The 23016-nt window shown below is 42.6% G+C and overlaps 1 protein-coding gene across 18 annotated transcripts in view; it reads right to left on the reverse strand.

Annotated features, from left to right (window-relative positions):
- The window catches only part of ZNF185 (zinc finger protein 185 with LIM domain), a 140314-nt gene that overhangs the window by 87192 nt on the left and 30106 nt on the right, over positions 1-23016 (reverse strand). For all 18 annotated transcript variants that reach the window (XM_069746876.1, XM_069746879.1, XM_069746878.1 and 15 more), the window contains exons 2-5: positions 4114-4249; positions 2736-2807; positions 1991-2062; positions 1254-1337 (exon numbers count right to left, since the gene is read on the reverse strand). In XM_069746876.1, coding sequence (XP_069602977.1) covers positions 1254-1337; positions 1991-2062; positions 2736-2807; positions 4114-4244 — 359 coding nt within the window. In that variant the 5' untranslated portion in view covers positions 4245-4249. The remainder of the gene's footprint in view (positions 1-1253; positions 1338-1990; positions 2063-2735; positions 2808-4113; positions 4250-23016) is intronic.

Consider the following 23016-nt stretch of genomic DNA (forward strand, 5'->3'; position numbering starts at 1 on the left):
TACATATCCGTGTGCCGTATATCTGCGTGCCATATATCCATAAGCCACATGTTTGCTACATATCCGTGTGCCGTATATCTGCGTGCCATATATCCATAAGCCACATGTTGGCCACATATCCGTGTACCATATATCTGCGTGCCATATATCCATAAGCCACATGTTGGCTACATATCCGTGTGCCGTATATCTGCGTGCCATATATCCATGTGCCGCATGTTGGCTACATATCCGTGTGCCGTATATCTGCGTGCCATATATCCATAAGCCACATGTTGGCCACATATCCGTGTGCCATATATCTGCGTGCCATATATCCATAAGCCACATGTTGGCTACATATCCGTGTGCCGTATATCTGCGTGCCATATATCCATGTGCCACATGTTGGCTACATATCCGTGTGCCGTATATCTGCGTGCCATATATCCATAAGCCACATGTTGGCTACATATCCGTGTGCCGTATATCTGCGTGCCATATATCCATGTGCCACATGTTGGCTACATATCCGTGTGCCGTATATCTGCGTGCCATATATCCATGTGCCACATGTTGGCTACATATCCGTGTGCCGTATATCTGCGTGCCATATATCCATAAGCCACATGTTGGCTACATATCCGTGTGCCGTATATCTGCGTGCCATATATCCATAAGCCACATGTTGGCTACATATCCGTGTGCCGTATATCTGCGTGCCATATATCCATAAGCCACATGTTGGCTACATATCCGTGTGCCGTATATCTGCGTGCCATATATCCATAAGCCACATGTTGGCTACATATCCGTGTGCCGTATATCTGCGTGCCATATATCCATAAGCCACATGTTGGCTACATATCCATGTGCCGTATATCTGCGTGCCATATATCCATAAGCCACATGTTGGCTACATATCTGTGTGCCGTATATCTGAATGCCATATATCCATAAGCCACATGTTGGCTACATATCCGTGTGCCGTATATCTGCGTGCCATATATCCATGTGCCACATGTTGGCTACATATCTGTGTGCCGCATATCTGCTACATATCTATGTGCCGCATATCTTTTTTTGTGTGGCCATTTTTCCAATTTGTGTTCCTACAACTCATTAGAGCCTAAAGTGACATCAGTTTTGTGACCGGGCCGTTGCTTCGGAAGGAGCAAAAATGGCAAATAACAAGTAAGATGCCTGATTTAATGGTTGACCAACCATGATAATTAATTGCTCAATATCCGCTTGAGTCCTGTTGTGTAACTTACTTGGCACCGGTGGTCGATGACGGCGGGGACGGCTGAGATGTAGATGATGATTTGTTACTTTCATTCGCACTATAGGAGAATTGCCTGGTGAAATAAGGAAAGTATTTATAGCATAATTCTGACTATCACTATGGATAATACCATGGGAGAAAGGTAGAAATACACATTAGATTACAGATAACCTGTCACTTGCCATAAATATGTATTTTTTTACCTGGTGTAAATACCGCTTTTCTCGCGAATCCAGATATGTTTTCCTTTTTTTCCTGCTTGTCTCCATTCCTGAGATATGGCCTCCTCTTCCCTGAATGTACCTCTAGTCTTTTAGCCATTTGGGTGTGGTCATCAAGAAGTCTCCCATTGGATGAGCTTATGACAACACCCACTAGGCTAACAAGACAACGTTTACATACAAGGTAGAGAAGACAATATCTCAGGAATGGAGAGGCACAGGAACAAAAGAAAAACATCGCCAGATTCAGGAGAGCAGTGGCATTTACATCAAGTGATGAAAAAAAAACATATTTATGGTGACCTTTTGGGTGCTTGGGCAACAATCTATTGTGCAAAGGGACAAACACTGATTGGTTGGGATCACATGCTGGATGCATGTAAACGTAGATTGAAAGGACTATTGGCACATCAGGGCTGGATCGGTGGAGGAGTACCAAGTATTTTTTTAGGAGGCCGATGATCGTGATTAATGAAAATTCTTTCGAAGCCAATCTATTGCGTACTTATTGACTGATTGAACCGGTGGTGATGAAGACGTTGTAATAATCTCTTTAGCTGTAAATGATCCTGAATTCCTAAAAGACAAAAAAAGAGTATTATAATAATATAACAAAAAGTTAGTAAAGTGAGACCGTGATATACCCATCTTCATAACATCCTCGGAAAAGCCCTTAGAGGGCATGTAGAAAGGGGTTGTCTGTTTGAGAAGACATGTACTGGATCCTAGCAGTATAAAGGGCCATCAACCGTGGTTAAAAAGGTTGTCCACCAGTGGCCTGTCCCTACATGGCAGCTAAAGTGGCCATAATATAATAAAAAAATAACATATACTTACTTCCCGGAATGCCGCCACTTCTCTTATACCGTCTGTGTCTCCTACTGGTCGAGTGACCACTGCAGCAAATCTCTTGCCAGTAATTGGCTGCAGCCTTCACTCTTTTGTCAGAGTTGATGTCATCTCTCATGGAATAATGAAAGGCTTCAGTGGTCATGTCGCGTAATAATGTTATGCGACCCCTGAGAAATTCATGCCAACACTCTACAACCGCCGTTGGTCCAGAAGGTAAGTTTATTTGATTTTATAATTTTATTATGGCCACTTTAGCAGTTAAGAAGAGGTTGTCCAGCAGAGGACATCCCATTTAAGCTTCATGATTCTGTTTCAAAGGATTCAGATGTTAATTTTCATTTTCTCTAAATTCCACATCCTTTGTACATCTGTATATTAATGACTACACATATAATCACCTCTCAGGCTTTGAATCTGGGGTTGGAGACCAAAGGGACTTCCTGCCCTCGAGGGACTTTAGCTGTGGTGATCTAAAAAAAAAAAGAGAGAAGTTATATAAAAAAAAGTAATCAGAAATTGGCCTTATTTATATGCAGTACATGAATAACAAAAAATTCTGAAGCGCTTCAGTTTGATGGTATGAGCCCAATTGGACTATTAGTACTGCTAGGAAACCAACTTCATGGTCACAGACATACATTCTGAACACGTGTGCTTGCTGGGGTCTGCTTGTGTCTGCAGAATGAACTAACTGAAGAGTTGTTAGTGTGTTTTTTTTCTGGCAGGAGAGTTCAGAGCTTTTTTCTTTGTATTTTTCTGAGGATTTATGATCACAGACCACATCAAAGTTTAGATGAACTTTGTGGTCATAAACCAGAGAAGAGGAGCTCATCTTCAAAAAACAAATAAGAGTTATACATTCTCCGGTCAGAATGAGCCGACTGACAGCTTCTCAGTTAAAAGGTTATTCTCAACATGTGCCTTGAGCAGCAAAAAGCTCTCATGTCTGTTCGCTTCTTTGTAGCTGGGTGGGCGGGCGCTCCTCCTTAAATGACAGTTCTAGTTAAGTGGCATCATCCTTCTGTTGAGCTTATCTTGCTACTGTGGTACACTCAGATGTAACAGTGTTTGTTCTGAAGTCTACAGTGTCATCACTATATTTGCATATATGCCTTTCAACAAGCACATGTGAAAGGGAAAGTGACAATGGGCAGTCTATAGTAAAACTGCTTTGGAAACACTGACAGGTGGTGGCTTGTGTCTTGTGATTTTTCAGGAATGATAGCAACTCTGGATCAGAAGTTGACGGGGAGGGAGAGGTGAGCAGCTGTTCAACTGCTGTATAGCAATTAATGGGCTGTAGAGAGTTGACTAGGATCTCAGGAGTTAACTCCTGTCCTGGAATATATCTATTGTGCACACTCAACCAGGCTCTGGTGGTCAATTTCCTTGTCAATGAGCTATAAGGAATGTAAGACAAAGCTCTCATAGTATATAGAAAAAGCAAGTAAATTGGAAACTTGTTTATTTTCATGCTGTTTAACTATTTCATAAAATGAGAATACACTAGGGAAGTGCAGGGAAGCAATGGGCCTTTAAAATTCAAAGAGTGCAAATTGTTTAATAAAACCCAATTGCAAAAATGATGTTTAACCCCAAATATATGTATTAATTTAAAAAAAAATTAACCCAAAGGTGTCCATATCTATTAAGGCCTTCTTCAATGTATTCTTCATGTCGATGAAGCTTAAATTACTGTATGTAATCTGAAATGTGATGAAATTACGATGTACTAATTTTATCGTAACATTAAAAAAACCAGTAAGAACTTCTTACATCGGGCTTGGGATTTCATCTCTCTCATCTTCTGAGTTTTGTTGATTTATCCAGCTCTTGTCCTTCTTGTATGTTGTCCGCACTTTCATCTGTTTTAGGATGTTCTTTCTCTCAGCTTCTGAGGCACTCATCTCTTCTGTAAGGAAAACCAAATAGGCGATAGTATGATCTCTGAACATATTGGGAACGTGACTCATCACCTGTTGGTTATATGTTCACTTCCTGAGATCTTTACATACCACCTTTAAACTGATAGCCTCCTCCAATTGCTGCTGCTCCACTGATTTTGGAAGTTTTCCTTTTTCCTCTGTGACCCTCCATTCCAAAGTTATGCCAATCACCCCCCTCCTACGGTAATAATGATGCTAATGTTCCCTTCATCAACTGGGTATATGCCACAGAACTTCTTTGTGGGCACTGGCTTTTTCTCCTCTGACACTGGCCAATCAAAACACAGCTCCAGCATAGAGAGGAGAAAAATGAGGAGGAGAAGTTCTGTGCTATGTGCCTGGAGGCATAACTTTGTAACAGAAGGTTACAGAAGAAAAATAAAAAGTGTTCCAGGATCAGAAGAGCTGACTAGCTGTGAGCTAGAGTTACTATTCTGAGAAGGAACTAAAATCATAAAGGTTCTTAGTCTATTAATAACAGCTCACAGCTGTCTGAGTAGCCTTTTCTAGTTATTAAAAATGGCGGTCCCCCCAAAAGTGACCTAGGATCCCCCTATTTTTAATAACCAGCTGAGGTAAAGCAGACTGCTGAGGGCTGGTGTTATTATTCTGGGAAGGGGCAAATATCCATAAATGTTCCCAGCCTATTGATATGAGCTCACAGCTCTCTACGCAGACTGTACTGGTTATTACAATTGGGGGACCCCAAAAAGATTACATGGGGTCATCCCTATATTTAAAAACCAGCAAAGGCTTAGCAGACATCTGCAGGCTGATATTAATAGGCTGGTATATGCTATGGATATTAGCCCCCTCACAGACTAATAACACCAGCCCTCAGCTGCCTCAGAAGACCTAACTTAATTTCCACTAATTTCTTGAGGTTTTTTTTGCTAAATCCATCATACAATTTCACAAATACGTGTCTTTTTATTTAGTGCTAATTTTCCTGTGGCTGATGCTCACAGTGTTATGTAGAGCTGCCCAAAGGCACACCCCCAGAGAACCACGTTCCCCTGGTAAAGACCATAAAATTGGCACTAAATAAAAAGGCCCAAATCTCAGGAACCAAAGGATGGACTGAAAAACAAAACAAAACAGTATACTCAGAGGAGCAGTGGGAATAAAATAAGAACAAAAGCTGCCCACTTTTGATCTGGCTGCTGTGAAGAGCGCTGATGTCAGTAAGGTTATTGAAGTTCTCCTGAGGTCACAGCTGAGTAATGAGGTCAGTAATGTGAAGGCCCCAAATAAATAAACAGGCCCAAATCTCAGGATCTGAAGGATGGATAAAAAAAATCAAGGCAGTGGGAATAAAATAAGAGCAAAAACTGCCCACTTTTGAACCTGCGACAGGTCTTATTTCTCTGTACACTCAGAGCAGTGACTGAACCAGGGCTGGTGCAGCCCCCCGTGACTGAAACAGTAATACTGCTGGGGAGAATAAAGTTCATTTTCACCGCTACAGCGTCCAGCTATGTTCAGGCACCGGCCAGCATTACAATGCTATTAACCTGCAGATTAAACTCATATGCGCAGGTTAATAGCGTTTTTTTCTGGTAACAACTTCTCTTTTATTATTATTATTTATTTATTTATATAGCACCATTGATTCCATGGTGCTGTACATGAGAAGGGATTACATACAAAATCACTTACAGTAGACAAACAATGACATACTGGTACAGAGGGGTGAGGACCCTGCTCTTGTGGGCTTACGCTCTACAGGATGAGGAGGAAGGAGACAGTAGGTTGGGGGGTTGCAGTGGTTCAGGTGGTGTTGAGATGGCAGTGCGGTTATAGCAGATTGTAAGCTTTCTTGAAGAAATTGGCTTTCAGGTTCCCATCTGAAGGATCCGAATGTGTTGGCTAATCGAACGTGTTTGGGCACACAATTCCAGAGGATGGGGGATTTTCAGGAGAAGTCTTGGAGGCAATTGGATGAAGAACGAATAAGTGTGGAGGAGAGAAGGAGGCCTAGGGGGGATTGCAGATTAGGTGAGGGAAGATATTGGGAGATTAGTTAGGATATGTACGGAGGGGAAGGGTTATGGACAGCTTTGTAGGTCAGTGTTAGTAGCTGGAACTGGATGGTTGGGAAATTAGGAACCAATGAAGGGATTTGCAAAGGAGGAAGCAGGGATATAGTGAGGAGAGAGATGAATTAGTCAGGCAGCAGAGTTAAGGATGGGCTGGATAGGTGTGAGAGTGTTAGAAGGTAGGCCACAAAGAAGGATGTTGCAATATTCGAGGCGGGAAATGACGAGGGCATGCACAAGCATTTTAGTCTATTGAGGGTTGAGGAAAGGACGCATTCTGGAAATTTTTGGATCTGGAGGTGACAGGAAGTAGCGAAAGTTGGATGTTTGAAGGACAGGGCAGAGTCAGGGGTTACTCCAAGGCAGCGGATTTCCGGTACAGGGGAAAGCTTGATGTCATTTATTGTGATAGATAGATCAGGTGGGGAAAATACGCAAGATGGAGGAAAGATAATGATTTCAGATTTGTCCATATTGAGCTTTTTGGAAACGAGAGGAGAAGAAGGAGGATATAGCTGATAGATACTCCGGGATTCTGGAGAGCAGAGAGGTGACGTCTTGGCCAGAGAGGAAGATCTGGGAGTCATCAGCATACGGATGGTACTGGAAGCCATAGGAGTTTATGAGTTGTCCCAGGCCAAGGGTATAGATCGAGAAGAGAAGGGTTCTAGAACAGAGCCTTGAGGGACTTCAACAGAGAGAGGGCGGGATGTGGATGTAGTGTGGGAGTAGGGGACACTAAATGTTCAGTTGGTAAGGTATGAGAAGATCCAGGAGAGGGCAAGGTCTTAGATGCCAAAGCAAGAGAGGAACTGTAGTAGAATGCATTGGTCGTTCCCTTTAAGTATGTTCAAGCTGGAGCATCACTTTCAGTCGAAAGTTCCATTATCTCAATTGAGAATATGATTAATGTCATAATAACTTGCTAAACTTGTTGGTCACACTGGATTTTAATCAACAAATTAACAGCTCATTACACAATGGGTGTTTTGCTCCAATTGCTCTTGATTGTATCCGTCCATTAAACCAATATAATAATGAAATAATTTGTTTTCTATGCCTCACTAACTATGAATCAATATCACAATCATTCATTGTAGATTTTGAGGAACTAAAATTAGAAAATATTTTTTTTCCCATTTTTTTACTTTTGTATTTACTTTTGACAATAATTCACCTGAAAGATAAGGAAAAAAATGAAACATTATACAAATTATTGCGGGGGGGCTGAGAGTAGCTTCAATTCTTTCTAAAAGCATTTTAAAATTAAAAAAAGGACTAAACCACATAAATGCCGCCACATAAATGAGGCTGAACATTTTTTCATCAGCCTCAATTTTTTAAAATACTGTAAAGTCTAAAATTCCACAATAACTCCATGTATATTGACTAACGTTAGCCAAGTTTTGTAACTAAACAACTTGAGACACAACCTCACGATGGCCAAACCCATCGGTCCAGAAGACCCTGCATTTTGAAATTGGTGTAAATAGGTAAATTTCCAATGCTGAAGACCTAATATGCCGATCACAAAGCCTGAACTTGAGTCTTTTATATAGACCATCACATGAAGAGCAGTGGAGAACATTGGAATTTGAACGCAAGACCCAAAGTGGAAAAAAGGCCATGGGTAAGCATTTTTAATAATTTTTCTCAATAAAGTCATTTTTTTAACTTTTATAATATTGTCAAATTCTCCACTTGGTACCCAGGGCTTACCACTTCTTCACTGCTAAACACAAGGCAACGTCTTCTGGTCTGCAATTTTCAACATGAGACTTCCAGAAAATAAGATCTGCCTCATTCAGTCTCATACTTACAAAACCATGCCTCAACCATGGGTATTACTGTCATTAATGAAGACTCGGATTCGGCATCCTACTTTTTTATCTTCCATGGTTGGTTCATTAACGACTGAGTTATTTTCAGCAGTTTTATGAATGAATCAGAGAGTTCATCCACTGTTACATAACGATGACAACATTTCACATAAACCCATCCATTGTCTATTCTTACTTGACGAGCATCAAGGTCAAGATGTCTACTATCATTGATTTCATTTTCTCTGCCGTTTAAGTAATATTTACCAGAGGCAAAATGTAATCATGGCCTTTTGTGTGTATCACAGTCACAACAATTGTTAATGCAGAAGGTATGAATTGGGCTTTTTGTGGGAAAATAATTCCAGTAAGTACAGGTTTTAGGCCATGAAATGATGTCCAAGCCTAAAAATTTATGGTCATTTTTGGGACACTTTAAATGGTGCTATCAAGACTAACAAACACTAGGAAATGTGACATCTATTCAATGGTGGAATAATGTTAGATACTGTATGTTGGAGAATCTTTCGTCGATGTTTAAGTGCTTTTCATTGCAAGAATTATTGATTGACTTTGGGAACCTTGGGCACACTGGATAAAATAATCCTGAAGGCTTCCTATGGGTTTATGCAGAACACTGGCATGTCTACTTGTATCTGTGTCCTAGATGATCCTTTCATTGCACAAATTGGTAATACATTTCTGTCTCTAGCAGAAAGTGAAATGGGATTGTCTTAATTGGGTCCCATTTTCTTTTTTTTTTCCAGAACTTGGAAAGACTGAAATTCTGATAGACCAGTTGATCCATAAAAAGAAGAGGTTGACTGTTCCCAAAAAATGCACAATTTTCTGTCTGGTCAGTGTGTTGGACTATAACATCACACCTATAGGATATCTAAAGAAATGTTTGTATCCCTTGTGTACACATGCATGGTGATCACCAGACAAACAAGCAAAGGCTCCCATGTGGGTTGATCCCATCTTTTATGCAAGCCTAGAGGCCCACTTAGATGAGCAGATATTTGTGACCTTAGCATTTCTAGAAACACACGTTCCTGTCCAAATAGGTCGGCAATCACCAAACAAACAAGTAAAATTCTTCTTCATCTGGTAAGATAATCTTAATGCTGACACAAAGGGTTTGTTCATTACCTGGACAAGCCCTTTTTAAATGAAGAAGTAAGGGTACCGTCACACAGTGCAATTTTCATCGCTACGACGGTACGATCCGTGACGCTCCAGCGTCGTAACAATATCGCTCCAGCGTCGTAGACTGCTGTCACACTTTGCAATCTACGACGCTGGAGCGATAATTTCATGACGTATGTGCGATGTAGAAGCCATTGGTTACTATGCGCACATCGTATACGATATATGTTACACCATGCGATCATGCCGCCACAGCGGGACACTAGACGACGAAAGAAAGTTTCAAACGATCTGCTACGACGTACGATTCTCAGCGGGGTCCCTGATCGCAGGAGCGTGTCAGACACTGCGATCTCGTAACTATATCGCTCGAACGTCACGAATCGTGCCGTCGTAGCGATCAAAATTGCACTGTGTGACGGTACCCTTACTCTTGTAAAATAAAAAATAACATTTGCTCATCTCGCATACTTGCGTCATTCCAACGATGTCAATGCCGGGTCTCATGAGTCTCACAAGACATTGTTATGCCACGTCAGCCCTCCAGCCAATCAATGGCTGCTATTGGATTGATGCGCTATCACGTCTTCCACTAATTTGACATTCATTCCAGGAAAATGAAAGCACAGGATCCCAAAGGTGGCCACTGTTTTGCTGGAGGGCTAACATGGCATAACAATGCCACGCGAGCTCCAAGAGAACCGGTGCGGACATCATTGGAATGGCGGAGCTGAGCATTATTTTTATTTTACAAGGGGGACTAATTAATTTAAAAACATAGCTGTACAGTTAGAGGACAACCCCTTTACAATTCCTAGTTATCGAAAACAAATTTTCCCATGTAAACAGGAGATGTTCTGCCGATAACATGACATAATATGCGCACAGAAGAATAGTTTTAGCTATTGTTCTGTGAGCACAGAATTGAGTTCCGATTGTGTAAACAGGCTAGTAAGGCTACTTTCACACTGGCGTTTTTTGCCAGACGTCACAATGCGTCGTTGATGGCAAAAAACGCATTCTGCAAAGTTGTTTGCAGGATGCGTTTTTGCCCCATAGATTAACATTAGCGACGCATTGCGACGCTTTGCCACATGTCACAACCGTCGTGCGACGGTTGCGCCGTGTTGTGGCGGACCGCCGGGAGCAAAAAACGTTACATGTAACGTTTTTTGCTCCTGACAGACCGCTTTTTGCGACCGCGCATGCGCGGCAGGAACTCTTCCCCCACCTCCCCGCACCTCACAATGGGGCAGTGGATGCGCCGGAGAAATGCATCCGCTACACCGTTGTGCAGTGCGTCAAACGCTAGCGTCGGAATCTCTGCCCGACGCATTGCGACGGGGAGATTCCGACGCTAGTGTGAAAGTAGCCTAAATCACCACGGATTGGTTTGCTGGTAGCCGATTGTCGGTCATTTTTGGGCATTACAATGAATATTGGTTGGCAGCACATGTATATATGGGATGATCTGGTGAGAATACACAAATTTTACTGGAATTAACCATCATAGTAATTATTGCTATATCGTACGGGAAGTGTAAGGAGTGTCAATCGGCATATTGTATGGTAAAACAATGCTCATAACAGGCTGATTGTCTGCCCTTGTAAAAGGTCCCCACAGAAGTCCTAAGATAAGATCATCGCAAAGGATACAAACATGGTGTAGAAGTGGTTAATCACTGAAACACAAGTCAACTGACTTTTTGTGAGAGCCATCATTATAGATGGCGTATTGTACTTTGCTTTAGAGAATCCCTGGTATGTGTTTGTTGTCTAATGCATTGGGGGTAATTAGGACCTAGACATTTCTAGAAAGACATCACAATTGTGATCGCAGCATTCAAGGAGTCTTTAGAACTTTATTAAATTACCCATGTCAACTCGATTCACCGTAGCGGTGGTGGAGGTGCAATAATACAAAGACCTTTATCCAAGCTACATAAAGCACCCCTTGTAATGCTTTGTATCTCCTAAGTCCGCATGTTAACATGTGCAAATATTAGATAGCATCGTATTAGGTGTCTGAGAGCAGACAATTATTAAAAGGGCCGTCTAGACCTAACGCTTTTTTACCTTTGAACTTGTTTTTATAGATGTACTTTTATATTGTTTTACTAGTCTCTTACATGATGCTATAAATCTAGCAAGCAGAAGCTTTCATTATTAGTGCATGAGACTATAGTAATAATATCATAGGACAGAACAATAGTAAATCAGTGTAAAGAATGGGTTACATAATGACTCCGTGTCAAGATGAGTAATGATGATGGTGACCAATTTATGGCCTATTTATTGACAAACCCGTGGTGAAAGCTTGAAGCTTTAGGAGATGTGGACATGTGTAACTATTCCCACAACCTTTTAACCTACAGGTGCTTCTCCCAAAATTAGAATATCATCAAAAAGTTAATTTATTTCAGTTTTTCAATACAAAAAGTGAAACTCATATATTATATAGAGCCACTATTATATAGAGTCACCCTATTGTATAGGGTAGATGGCTGCGCTGACTCTGTTCTTTATAAAACACAGTGGACCTACACTAGCAGATGACATGGCTCCCCAAACCATCACTGATTGTGGAAACTTCACACTAGACCTCCAGCAGCTTGGATTGTGGCCTCTCCACTCTTCCTCCAGACTCTGGGACCTTGATTTCCAAATGAAACACAAAACTTACTTTAATCAGAAAACAACAACTTGGACGAGCAACAGTCTCGTTCTTTTTCTCCTTGGCCCAGGTAAGAGGCTTCTGGCGTTGTCTATTGGTCATGAGTGGCCTGACACATGGAATGCGACACTTGTAGCCCATGTCCTGGATATGTCTGTGTGGTGGCCTTTTCTTAGCAATCCTTTCAAGGCTGCAGTTATCCCGGTTGCTTGGGCACCTTTTTCTATCACCTTTTCCTTCCACTCAACTTTTCATTAATATGCTTGGATACAGCACTCTGTGAACAGCCAGCTACTTTAGCAATGATCATTTGTGGCTCACCCTCCTTGTAGAGTGTGTCAATGACTGCCTTCTGGACATCTGTCAAGTCAGCAGTCTTCCCCATGATTGTGGAGCCTACTGAAGCAGACAAAGGGACCTTTATAAACGCTTACGAAGCCTTTGCAGTTGTTTTTGTTAATTATTCTAATTTACTGAGATAATGACTTTTGGGTTTTCATTGGCTGTAAGCTATAATCATCAACATTAACGGAAATAAACACTTGAAATATATATATATATAAATATATATATATATATATATATATGAGCTTCACTTTTTGTATTGAAGAACTGAAATAAATTAACTTTTTGATGATATTCTAATTTTGTGAGAAGCACCTGTAGTTTAAATGATTGTACAGCGTTCTATTTTTCCCCAATAAAACATCTAAATTGAATGAGAGAAGAGAATAATATAGCTTCTCCTCCATCATTTGACTGAATAAATCACTGTCTACAGTCGAAACCTCAGTAGAGGGGTGGCTGAGTGTTTCATCTTTAAAGATACCATTGCAGACAACGATTAGTTGAAACAGAAAAACTTAGCTTTTCATTTTTTCACACTCAGTGTCACGATAAACTTGATGGTTACAAATCTCACACAGGCACACATAGCTTGGTGGTTGGAGTTCATTTTATGTGACGCTTCTGCTTGAAGGTTCCAGACTATAAGTTAAAGTATAACTTTCTTTCCCTCTCTAGTTGTTGCTTCACAGAGGTCTCAGACCCGTACTGCTTCGCACAGATGTCCAGGTAGGGTTTACCTGCACATAGGTTTGTCAAACTTGTCCCACTTTCATGGGTACTCACAACTCAACTTTTCATCGAAAACTTTGTAAACAGAAGACGGGTCATTTTCATTTCTGTCTTAATTCCTTGGAGCCCATCGACAACCAACGTCTCCTACCAAACTTCAATTTTGTGTAGTATACCACCAGACTTAACCAGCCAGGCCACACCACACAAGTCAGGGCAGCTAGGTCACCACTACACGCTATTCTTCAGTCTCTCCGAGCCTAATGATCCACACAGCCATTCCTAGGCTTAGCTAATGCATGAGTCTAACACTACCCATCTGCTTTGTCTCCCTCTCGGCTTATGTCTCTCACAGCCTCAGCAGACTTCCCAGGCTGACAGTGTGTGTTCACTCCACTCCACTTTAGGAGCAATCACCACAGATTTCTGTGAGCTTCCCTCTTGTGCTACTGAATTACTCCACTCCCCTACGCTCAAGTAATAATGATTCTTTAGGTCAACTCTCCCTCTGCTCTCTATGACAATCTACAGTCCGTGATCAGTGATATCAAACCTTTAACTTTTGTTATTAGCGTCTCCAAAAGAGTGCCAGGTGATCAACTGAGTTGCATATACCCAGGCCCATTAATACACTATCAGGCCATCAGCCCACTCATCTCTCCAGCAATGAACAAGTCTTTTTGACCTCCCACCATTTATACTTCATAGATAATCCCCCTATGACCTATAGTTCACCAATGATCCTCTGATGGACAGGTACAAGGACTTCTGTCTACACAGGCCAAATGCACGATCAAGACATCATAAATGGATTTCATGAACTTATCATAAAAACTTTTGTGTTACAGCCAACTTGGAGCATGCCCATGATTGTGCCAGTTCTTCGGTAGGTTATGGTGCCTAGTGATGACTGCAGCATGAATATCATGGTAGTTTACACCCAACATCTCTTCTGGAACAAAGGGAATCAACCTTTGGATGATCCCACCATATTCATACATGAAATGCTGGAATGTTCCCTAAATGGATCTCTGCACATTGTATGCCACCACAACTACACAAACCACCTTGTATAACTTCTTAGTAATAACTGTGTGATTTGGCATCGAATGCCTTCAATGTTATTCCCTTGTTCTGAGGTGTGTTTGATGGAGATGAGTGCACTCATTGTTGTCAGCCCTTAAAACATGGTATACATAAATATGGCTGGCGTTATGTGGGTGAAGACGGATGACGCCAGCTAGGGATTGTTTTTGCTTTAGCTAGAAATTTCAAGACTCCTATTAATGACACACAAGAAATATGGTTTATGGTGAAACAGCAATGTCTCTTGATGGTGTGCTGTAACGCAATTCTATTTCATTTCCGACAAAGAAAATACGGAAACCACCGTATACTCATTGTGAGAAGTTACCAATTGCTGTATGCCACTTTTCTACCTGCAAAAAGTTGCCCTTTTTTGGCTCACGCTATTTCAACTTTTCACACGTCTTAAAAGTATAAGAAGAGAGGGAGAATTAAGGTGGCAAGCGTCCCTGTGAACCGGCAGATGTTATTTAAGTTACACCAAAAATTGGCAACTAGTTATAATGAAAATCTATGCCGACGCGTAGCACAATAAATATTATTATCTGGAACACACAACACCAAATCTTGGCACATTTTACTTCATCGCACTGCTGTTTTAGACCGGAGTATAAAAGGCCAGTCTTGGAAAATTCCTACTATTGAGTCTTCAGTTTTGTATATCTCATCCAGAGGAGACAAATACTAAGGATGTGGGTCAAAGTAAATGTAGACCTAAGTGGCATAGCACTAGGAGACTCCACCAATGTCCAAACAGTGATAGTCCAGTTGATGTTACCACTAGAAATGTTGTGTGCAGTTTCGCCACCTGATAAATTTTTCCAGGTGTCTTCATGAACAGCCATTGGCTAAATAGGTAAAACCTGCACAATTTGAGAGGTATGTCAGCAATATCAGTAACCTCTTATCCCTGCTGCTTTGAAGCCCTGGGGCCAGAGACCAGATGAGCATGAATTATCAATTTCCACCTGTGTTTTTTTTTTTTGTTTCCTCGGGCTACTTCAATTTTCTTCCTCACTCCCCAAACCATACCAATAGGTGTCTTCTGAAATTCTACCTAATGTGCCCTTCTGAGATGGGAAAATCCCTCCTAGAAAAGAGGGCTGTGGATTCGGTGAAATCATATGACACACATACAGATTACACTTTTTCATGGTTGTGAGTTTACAGGACTTTTCAAGGGGTGCAAAACCCTCATCAGGAAGACTAATAAGCATCTTACTTTGGAAAGAACTTTTTGCTAATATATAATCATATCCAGGGATGGTGCCAGCACCTGGGAAACCTGGACAAGTAGACCAAGGGTCCCAGTTGGCTCTGTGTGCACTGTATGCATGGAGCGGGCTCAGGAGTTGAGACCGCTTCATACAGCATGGAGTGCCGTCTGTTGCAACCCCTTAGATGATGCTGTCAATTGTGATAGCGGCATTTAACAGGCTGGAAATGGATAACAATGACATTGTTATGGCAGCCAAATACTTGCTGTAGCCACTCTTGTCCTTCATGTGTGAACACTTATGAAGCCCAGCCTGTGGCTTGGCTTCATGAGAGATGGTAATTTTACAATACATTGGAATATTAAAGTATTTCAGAGTTTTATACACTGCAATATTACGGTATAGCAGTGTATTTTACAAGTGATCTCAGGTTCAAATCAACTAGGGAACCTAATAAAAAATCTAAAACATCACAAAAAATATACATAAAAGTTCACCCTTTGCCAGAAAGTTTTTAAAATGTAAAAAAAAAAAATGCTATTGTCGTCAAATAAAATTTTTTGGGGGGTCACTTCGCCTCCCAAAAATATGGAATGAATAGAGATCAGATTAATGTATGGACCCAAAAATGGTAATGATAAACCTGTTGTGAATTCTGTTGTCAAGCTCCCTCCTGTGGTCATGAATGGTACTTCGGCTGGTTCTGTCCATGGGCTTCCTCTGGTGGTTGTGAGTGGGGCTGCGGCTTCTGAGTTTCCTTCCACAGGTGACGAGGTTAATTCGTTGGCTGGCTGCTCTATTTAACTCCACTTAGATCTTTGCTCCATGCCACCTGTCAATGTTCCAGTATTGGTCTTGTTCGCTCCTGGATCGTTCTTGTGACCTGTCTTCCCAGCAGAAGCTAAGTTCCTGCTTGTTTTTCCTCTTGTTTGCTATTTTTCTGTCCAGCTTGCTATTTTGATTTTTGTCTTGCTTGCTGGAAGCTCTGGGACGCAGAGGGAGCGCCTCCGCACCGTGAGTCGCTGCGGAGGGTCTTTTGCGCCCTCTGCATGGTATTTTTGTAGTTTTTATGCTGACCGCAAAGTTACCTTTCCTATCCTCTGTCTGTTCAGTAAGTCGGGCCTCGCTTTGCTAAATCTATTTCATCTCTGTGTTTGTAATTTTCATCTTTACTCACAGTCATTATATGTGGGGGGCTGCCTTTTCCTTTGGGGAATTTCTCTGAGGCAAGGTAGGCTTTATTTTTCTATCTTTAGGGCTAGCTAGTTCCTTAGGCTGTGTCGAGTTGCATAGGGAGCGTTAGGAGCTATTTCTAGTGTGTGTGATAGGATTAGGGATTGCGGTCAGCAGAGTTCCCACGTCCCAGAGCTTGTCCTGTATTATTAGTAACTTTCAGGTCATTCCGTGTGCTCTTAACCACCAGGTCCATTATTGTCCTAACCACCAGGTCATAATAGTACAGGTGGCCCAAAGTATTAATGCATCTCAATAGAGGGATAAGAGAAGTTCTGAGACCATTTTTTTTTCTTTGCAGTGTGTTTTGTCTCTCTTTTCCCCTTTACCTCTGGGTGGTTCAGGATACAGGTGTAGATATGGACATTCAAGGTCTGTCCTCTTGTATGGATAATCTCACTGCATGGGTACAAAACATTCAAGATTTTGTGGTTCAGAATCCGATGTTAGAGCCTAGGATTCCAATTCCTGATTTGTTTTTTGGGTATAGATCTAAGTTTCTGAATTTCAAAAATAATTGTAAATTGTTTCTTGCTTTGAAACCTCGCTCCTCAGGTGACCCTGTTCAACAAGTGAAAATCATTATTTCTTTGCTACGTGGCGACCCTCAAGACTGGGCATTTTCCCTTGCGCCAGGAGATCCGGCATTGCGTGATGTTGATGCGTTTTTTCTGGCGCTTGGATTGCTTTATGATGAACCAAATTCAGTGGATCAGGCAGAGAAAATCTTGCTGGCTCTGTGTCAGGGTCAGGATGAGGTAGAGATATATTGTCAGAAGTTTAGGAAGTGGTCTGTGCTCACTCAGTGGAATGAATGTGCCCTGGCAGCAATTTTCAGAAAGGGTCTCTCTGAAGCCCTTAAGGATGTCATGGTGGGATTTCCCATGCCTGCTGGTCTGAATGAGTCTATGTCTTTGGCCATTCAGATCGATCGACGCTTGCGTGAGCGTAAAGCTGTGCACCATTTGGCGGTATTATCTGAGCATATACCTGAGCCTATGCAATGTGATAGGACTTTGACCAGAGCTGAACGGCAAGAACACAGACGTCGGAATGGGCTGTGTTTTTACTGTGGTGATTCCACTCATGCTATCTCCGATTGTCCTAAGCGCACTAAGCGTTTCGCTAGGTCTGCCACCATTGGTACGGTACAGTCGAAATTTCTTTTGTCCGTTACTCTGATTTGCTCTTTGTCATCCTATTCTGTTATGGCATTTGTGGATTCAGGCGCTGCCCTGAATTTGATGGACTTGGAGTTTGCTAGACGCTGTGGTTTTTTCTTGGAGCCCTTGCAGTATCCTATTCCATTGAGAGGAATTGATGCTACGCCTTTGGCCAAGAATAAGCCTCAGTACTGGACCCAATTGACCATGTGCATGGCTCCTGCACATCAGAAGGATATTCGCTTTTTGGTGTTGCATAATCTGCATGATGTGGTCGTTTTGGGGTTGCCATGGCTACAGGTCCATAATCCAGTATTGGATTGGAAATCTATGTCTGTGTCCAGCTGGGGTTGTCAGGGGGTACATGGTGATGTTCCATTTTTGTCTATTTCGTCATCCACCCCTTCTGAAGTCCCGGAGTTTTTGTCGGATTACCGGGATGTATTTGATGAGCCCAAATCCAGTGCCCTACCTCCTCAAAGGGATTGCGATTGTGCTATTAATTTGATTCCTGGTAGTAAGTTCCCTAAAGGCCGACTGTTCAATTTATCTGTGCCAGAACACGCCGCTATGCGGAGTTATATAAAGGAATCCTTGGAGAAGGGTCATATTCGCCCGTCGTCGTCACCATTGGGAGCAGGGTTCTTTTTTGTGGCCAAGAAGGATGGTTCTTTGAGACCTTGTATTGATTACCGCCTTCTTAATAAGATCACAGTCAAATTTCAGTACCCTTTGCCGCTGCTGTCTGATTTATTTGCTCGTATTAAGGGGGCTAGTTGGTTCACCAAGATAGAACTTCGTGGTGCGTATAATCTTGTGCGTATTAAACAGGACGATGAATGGAAAACAGCATTTAATACGCCCGAGGGCCATTTTGAGTACCTGGTTATGCCATTCGGGCTTTCCAATGCTCCATCAGTATTTCAGTCCTTTATGCATGACATCTTCCGAGAGTACCTGGATAAATTCCTGATTGTATATTTGGATGATATTTTGGTCTTCTCAGATGATTGGGAGTCTCACGTGAAGCAGGTCAGAATGGTGTTCCAGGTCCTTCGTGCGAATTCTTTGCTTGTGAAGGGGTCAAAGTGTCTCTTTGGAGTTCAGAAGGTTTCATTTTTGGGTTTCATTTTTTCCCCTTCTACTATCGAGATGGACCCTGTTAAAGTCCAGGCCATTTATGATTGGACTCAGCCGACATCTGTGAAGAGTCTGCAAAAGTTCCTGGGCTTTGCTAATTTTTATCGTCGCTTCATCAGTAATTTTTCTAGTGTTGCTAAACCGTTGACTGATTTAACCAAGAAGGGTGCTGATGTGGTCAATTGGTCTTCTGCGGCTGTGGAAGCTTTTCAGGAGTTGAAGCGTCGTTTTTCTTCTGCCCCTGTGTTGTGCTAGCCAAATGTTTTGCTCCCGTTTCAGGTCGAGGTTGATGCTTCTGAGATTGGAGCAGGGGCTGTTTTGTCGCAAAGAAGTTCTGATGGCTTGGTGATGAAACCATGTGCCTTCTATTCTAGAAAGTTTTCGCCTGCTGAGCGCAATTATGATGTTGGCAATCGAGAGTTGTTGGCCATGAAGTGGGCATTCGAGGAGTGGCGTCATTGGCTTGAAGGAGCCAAGCATCGCGTGGTGGTCTTGACGGATCACAAGAATTTGACTTATCTCGAGTCTGCCAAACGGTTGAATCCTAGACAGGCTCGTTGGTCGCTATTTTTCTCCCGTTTTGATTTTGTGGTTTCGCACCATCCGGGCTTTAAGAATGTGAAGGCTGATGCCCTGTCAAGGAGTTTTGTGCCCGACTCTCCGGGTGTTCCTGAGCCGGCGGGTATTCTCAGAGAGGGGGTAATTTTGTCTGCTATCTCCCCTGATTTGCGGCAGGTGCTGCAAACATTTCAGGCTGATAGACCTGACCGTTGCCCAGCGGAGAAACTGTTTGTTCCTGATCAATGGACTAGTAGAGTTATCTCTGAGGTTCATTGTTCGGTGTTGGCTGGTCATCCTGGAATCTTTGGTACCAGAGATTTGGTGGCTAGATCCTTTTGGTGGCCGTCTTTGTCACGGGATGTGCGTTCTTTTGTGCAGTCCTGTGGGACTTGTGCTCGGGCTAAGCCCTGCTGTTCTCGTGCCAGTGGGTTGCTTTTGCCCTTGCCGGTCCCGAAGAGGCCCTGGACGCATATTTCTATGGATTTTATTTCGGATCTCCCTGTCTCTCAAAAGATGTCGGTCATTTGGGTGGTTTGTGATCGCTTCTCTAAGATGGTCCATTTGGTACCCTTGTCTAAATTGCCTTCCTCCTCTGATTTGGTGCCATTGTTTTTCCAGCATGTGGTTCGTTTACATGGCATTCCGGAGAACATCGTTTCGGACAGAGGTTCCCAGTTTGTTTAGAGGTTTTGGCGATCCTTTTGTGCTAGGATGGGCATTGATTTGTCTTTTTCCTCGGCTTTCCATCCTCAGACAAATGGCCAAACCGAACGAACTAATCAGACTTTGGAAACATATCTGAGATGCTTTGTTTCTGCTGATCAGGATGATTGGGTGTCCTTTTTGCCTTTGGCTGAGTTCGCCCTTAATAATCGGGCCAGCTCGGCTACTTTGGTTTCGCCGTTTTTCTGCAATTCTGGTTTCCATCCTCGTTTCTCTTCAGGGCAGGTTGAGTCTTCGGACTGTCCTGGTGTAGATACTGTGGTGGATAGGTTGCAGCAGATTTGGACTCATGTGGTGGACAATTTGACATTGTCCCAGGAGAAGGCTCAACGTTTCGCTAACCGCCGGCGCTGTGTGGGTCCCCGACTTCGTGTTGGGGATTTGGTTTGGTTGTCGTCTCGTTATGTTCCTATGAAGGTTTCCTCTCCTAAGTTTAAGCCTTGTTTCATTGGTCCGTATAAGATTTCTGAGGTTCTCAATCCTGTGTCATTTCGTTTGACCCTTCCAGCTTCTTTTGCCATCCATAATGTATTCCATAGGTCGTTGTTGCGGAGATACGTGGCGCCTGTGGTTCCATCCGTTGATCCTCCTGCCCCTGTGTTGGTTGAGGGGGAGTTGGAGTATGTGGTGGAGAAGATTTTGGATTCTCGTATTTCGAGACGGAAACTCCAGTACCTGGTCAAGTGGAAGGGTTATGGTCAGGAAGATAATTCCTGGGTCTTGGCCTCTGATGTTCATGCTCCCGATCTGGTTCGTGCCTTTCATTTGGCTCGTGCTGGTCGGCCTGGGGGCTCTGGTGAGGGTTCGGTGACCCCTCCTCAAGGGGGGGGGTACTGTTCTGAATTCTGTTGTCAAGCTCCCTCCTGTGGTCAGGAATGGTACTTCGGCTGGTTCTGTCCATGGGCTTCCTCTGGTGGTTGTGAGTGGGGCTGCGGCTTCTGAGTTTCCTTCCACAGGTGACGAGGTTAATTCGTTGTCTGGCTGCTCTATTTAACTCCACTTAGATCTTTGCTCCATGCCACCTGTCAATGTTCCAGTATTGGTCTTGTTCGCTCCTGGATCGTTCTTGTGACCTGTCTTCCCAGCAGAAGCTAAGTTCCTGCTTGTTTTTCTCTTGTTTGCTATTTTTCTGTCCAGCTTGCTATTTTGATTTTTGTCTTGCTTGCTGGAAGCTCTGGGACGCAGAGGGAGCGCCTCCGCACCGTGAGTCGGTGCGGAGGATCTTTTGCGCCCTCTGCGTGGTCTTTTTGTAGTTTTTATGCTGACCGCAAAGTTACCTTTCCTATCCTCTGTCTGTTCAGTAAGTCGGGCCTCGCTTTGCTAAATCTATTTCATCTCTGTGTTTGTAATTTTCATCTTTACTCACAGTCATTATATGTGGGGGGCTGCCTTTTCCTTTGGTGAATTTCTCTGAGGCAAGGTAGGCTTTATTTTTCTATCTTTAGGGCTAGCTAGTTCCTTAGGCTGTGACGAGTTGCATAGGGAGCGTTAGGAGCAATCCACGGATATTTCTAGTGTGTGTGATAGGATTAGGGATTGCGGTCAGCAGAGTTCCCACGTCCCAGAGCTTGTCCTGTATTATTAGTAACTATCAGGTCATTCCGTGTGCTCTTAACCACCAGGTCCATTATTGTCCTAACCACCAGGTCATAACATAAACCTATAACTTGTATCCACCAAGAAATAAAAAAGTTATATCTCTTAGAAGGTAAAGTGGGAACATCAAAAGGTAAAAGGGGACCACCAGGACATTGTAGCCCAAGGGACTGCATAAACTACTTGCAGCCGACCCTGAGAATATCATCAGGATAAGGAGCTACATCTGCAACATTATTTTTATAATCATTATACACAGCAGCCTGTCTGAAGCTTCTGCATAAAGCATTGGACTTAGAAAAGAGAGACGCCTGAGCTTCTGGTGGAACAGGAGGTGGATTTCTTACTAATATGACTTACATAGTCACTTTAGTGTAAATTAATAGACTTAATTTTGCAGGAAACATTTTATTCTTCTTTACAACTGTCTCTGGTTGGTTGCTGCAAAGTTCTCGCTTCCAGTAATTAGACCATGTTGTAACCCATACAAGCTACATACATCATGCGTCTGCTGCCGGTGGGCTTTTCAAGACTGAAGCCAGCAAATCTAAATGCAGCTTTATGATTCTGTACACGTGACACAACTCAGGTCCGTCCCTCCAGCTATTTGGCAGCACAGGTGTAATTCTAACTATAGGACCTGAATTCTTCAACAAAATAACTTGACAAGAAGAAGCATGTTCCTATGAAGTCAATATCAGTAAATGTGTCTTCCTGCATTTACACCAAGAAATGTATATAAATATATATATATATATATATATATATATATATATACACACTGCTCAAAAAGAGAGGAGAACACTTAAACAACAGAATATAACTCCAAGTAAATCAAACTTCTGTGAAATCAAACTGTCCACTTAGGAAGCAACACTGATTGACAATCAATTTCATGTGCTGTTGTGCAAATGGAATAGACAACAGATGGAAATTATTGGCAACTATCAAGACACACTCAATAAAGGAGTGGTTCTGCAGGTGGGGACCACAGACCACATCTCAGTACCAATGCTTTCTGGCTGATGTTTTGGTCACTTTTGAAAGTTGGTTGTGCTTTCACACTCGTGGCAGCATGAGACGGACTCTACAACCCACACAAGTGGCTCAGGTAGTGCAGCTCATCCAGGATGGCACATCAATGCAAGCTGTGGCAAGAAGGTTTGCTGTGTCTGTCAGCGTAGTGTCCAGAGGCTGCAGGCGATACCAGAAGACAGGCCAGTACCCCAGGAGATGTGGAAGGGGCCGTAGGAAA

The sequence above is a fragment of the Ranitomeya imitator genome, chromosome 2 (genome assembly GCF_032444005.1).
Source record: "Ranitomeya imitator isolate aRanImi1 chromosome 2, aRanImi1.pri, whole genome shotgun sequence".
NCBI lineage: Eukaryota > Metazoa > Chordata > Amphibia > Anura > Dendrobatidae > Ranitomeya > Ranitomeya imitator.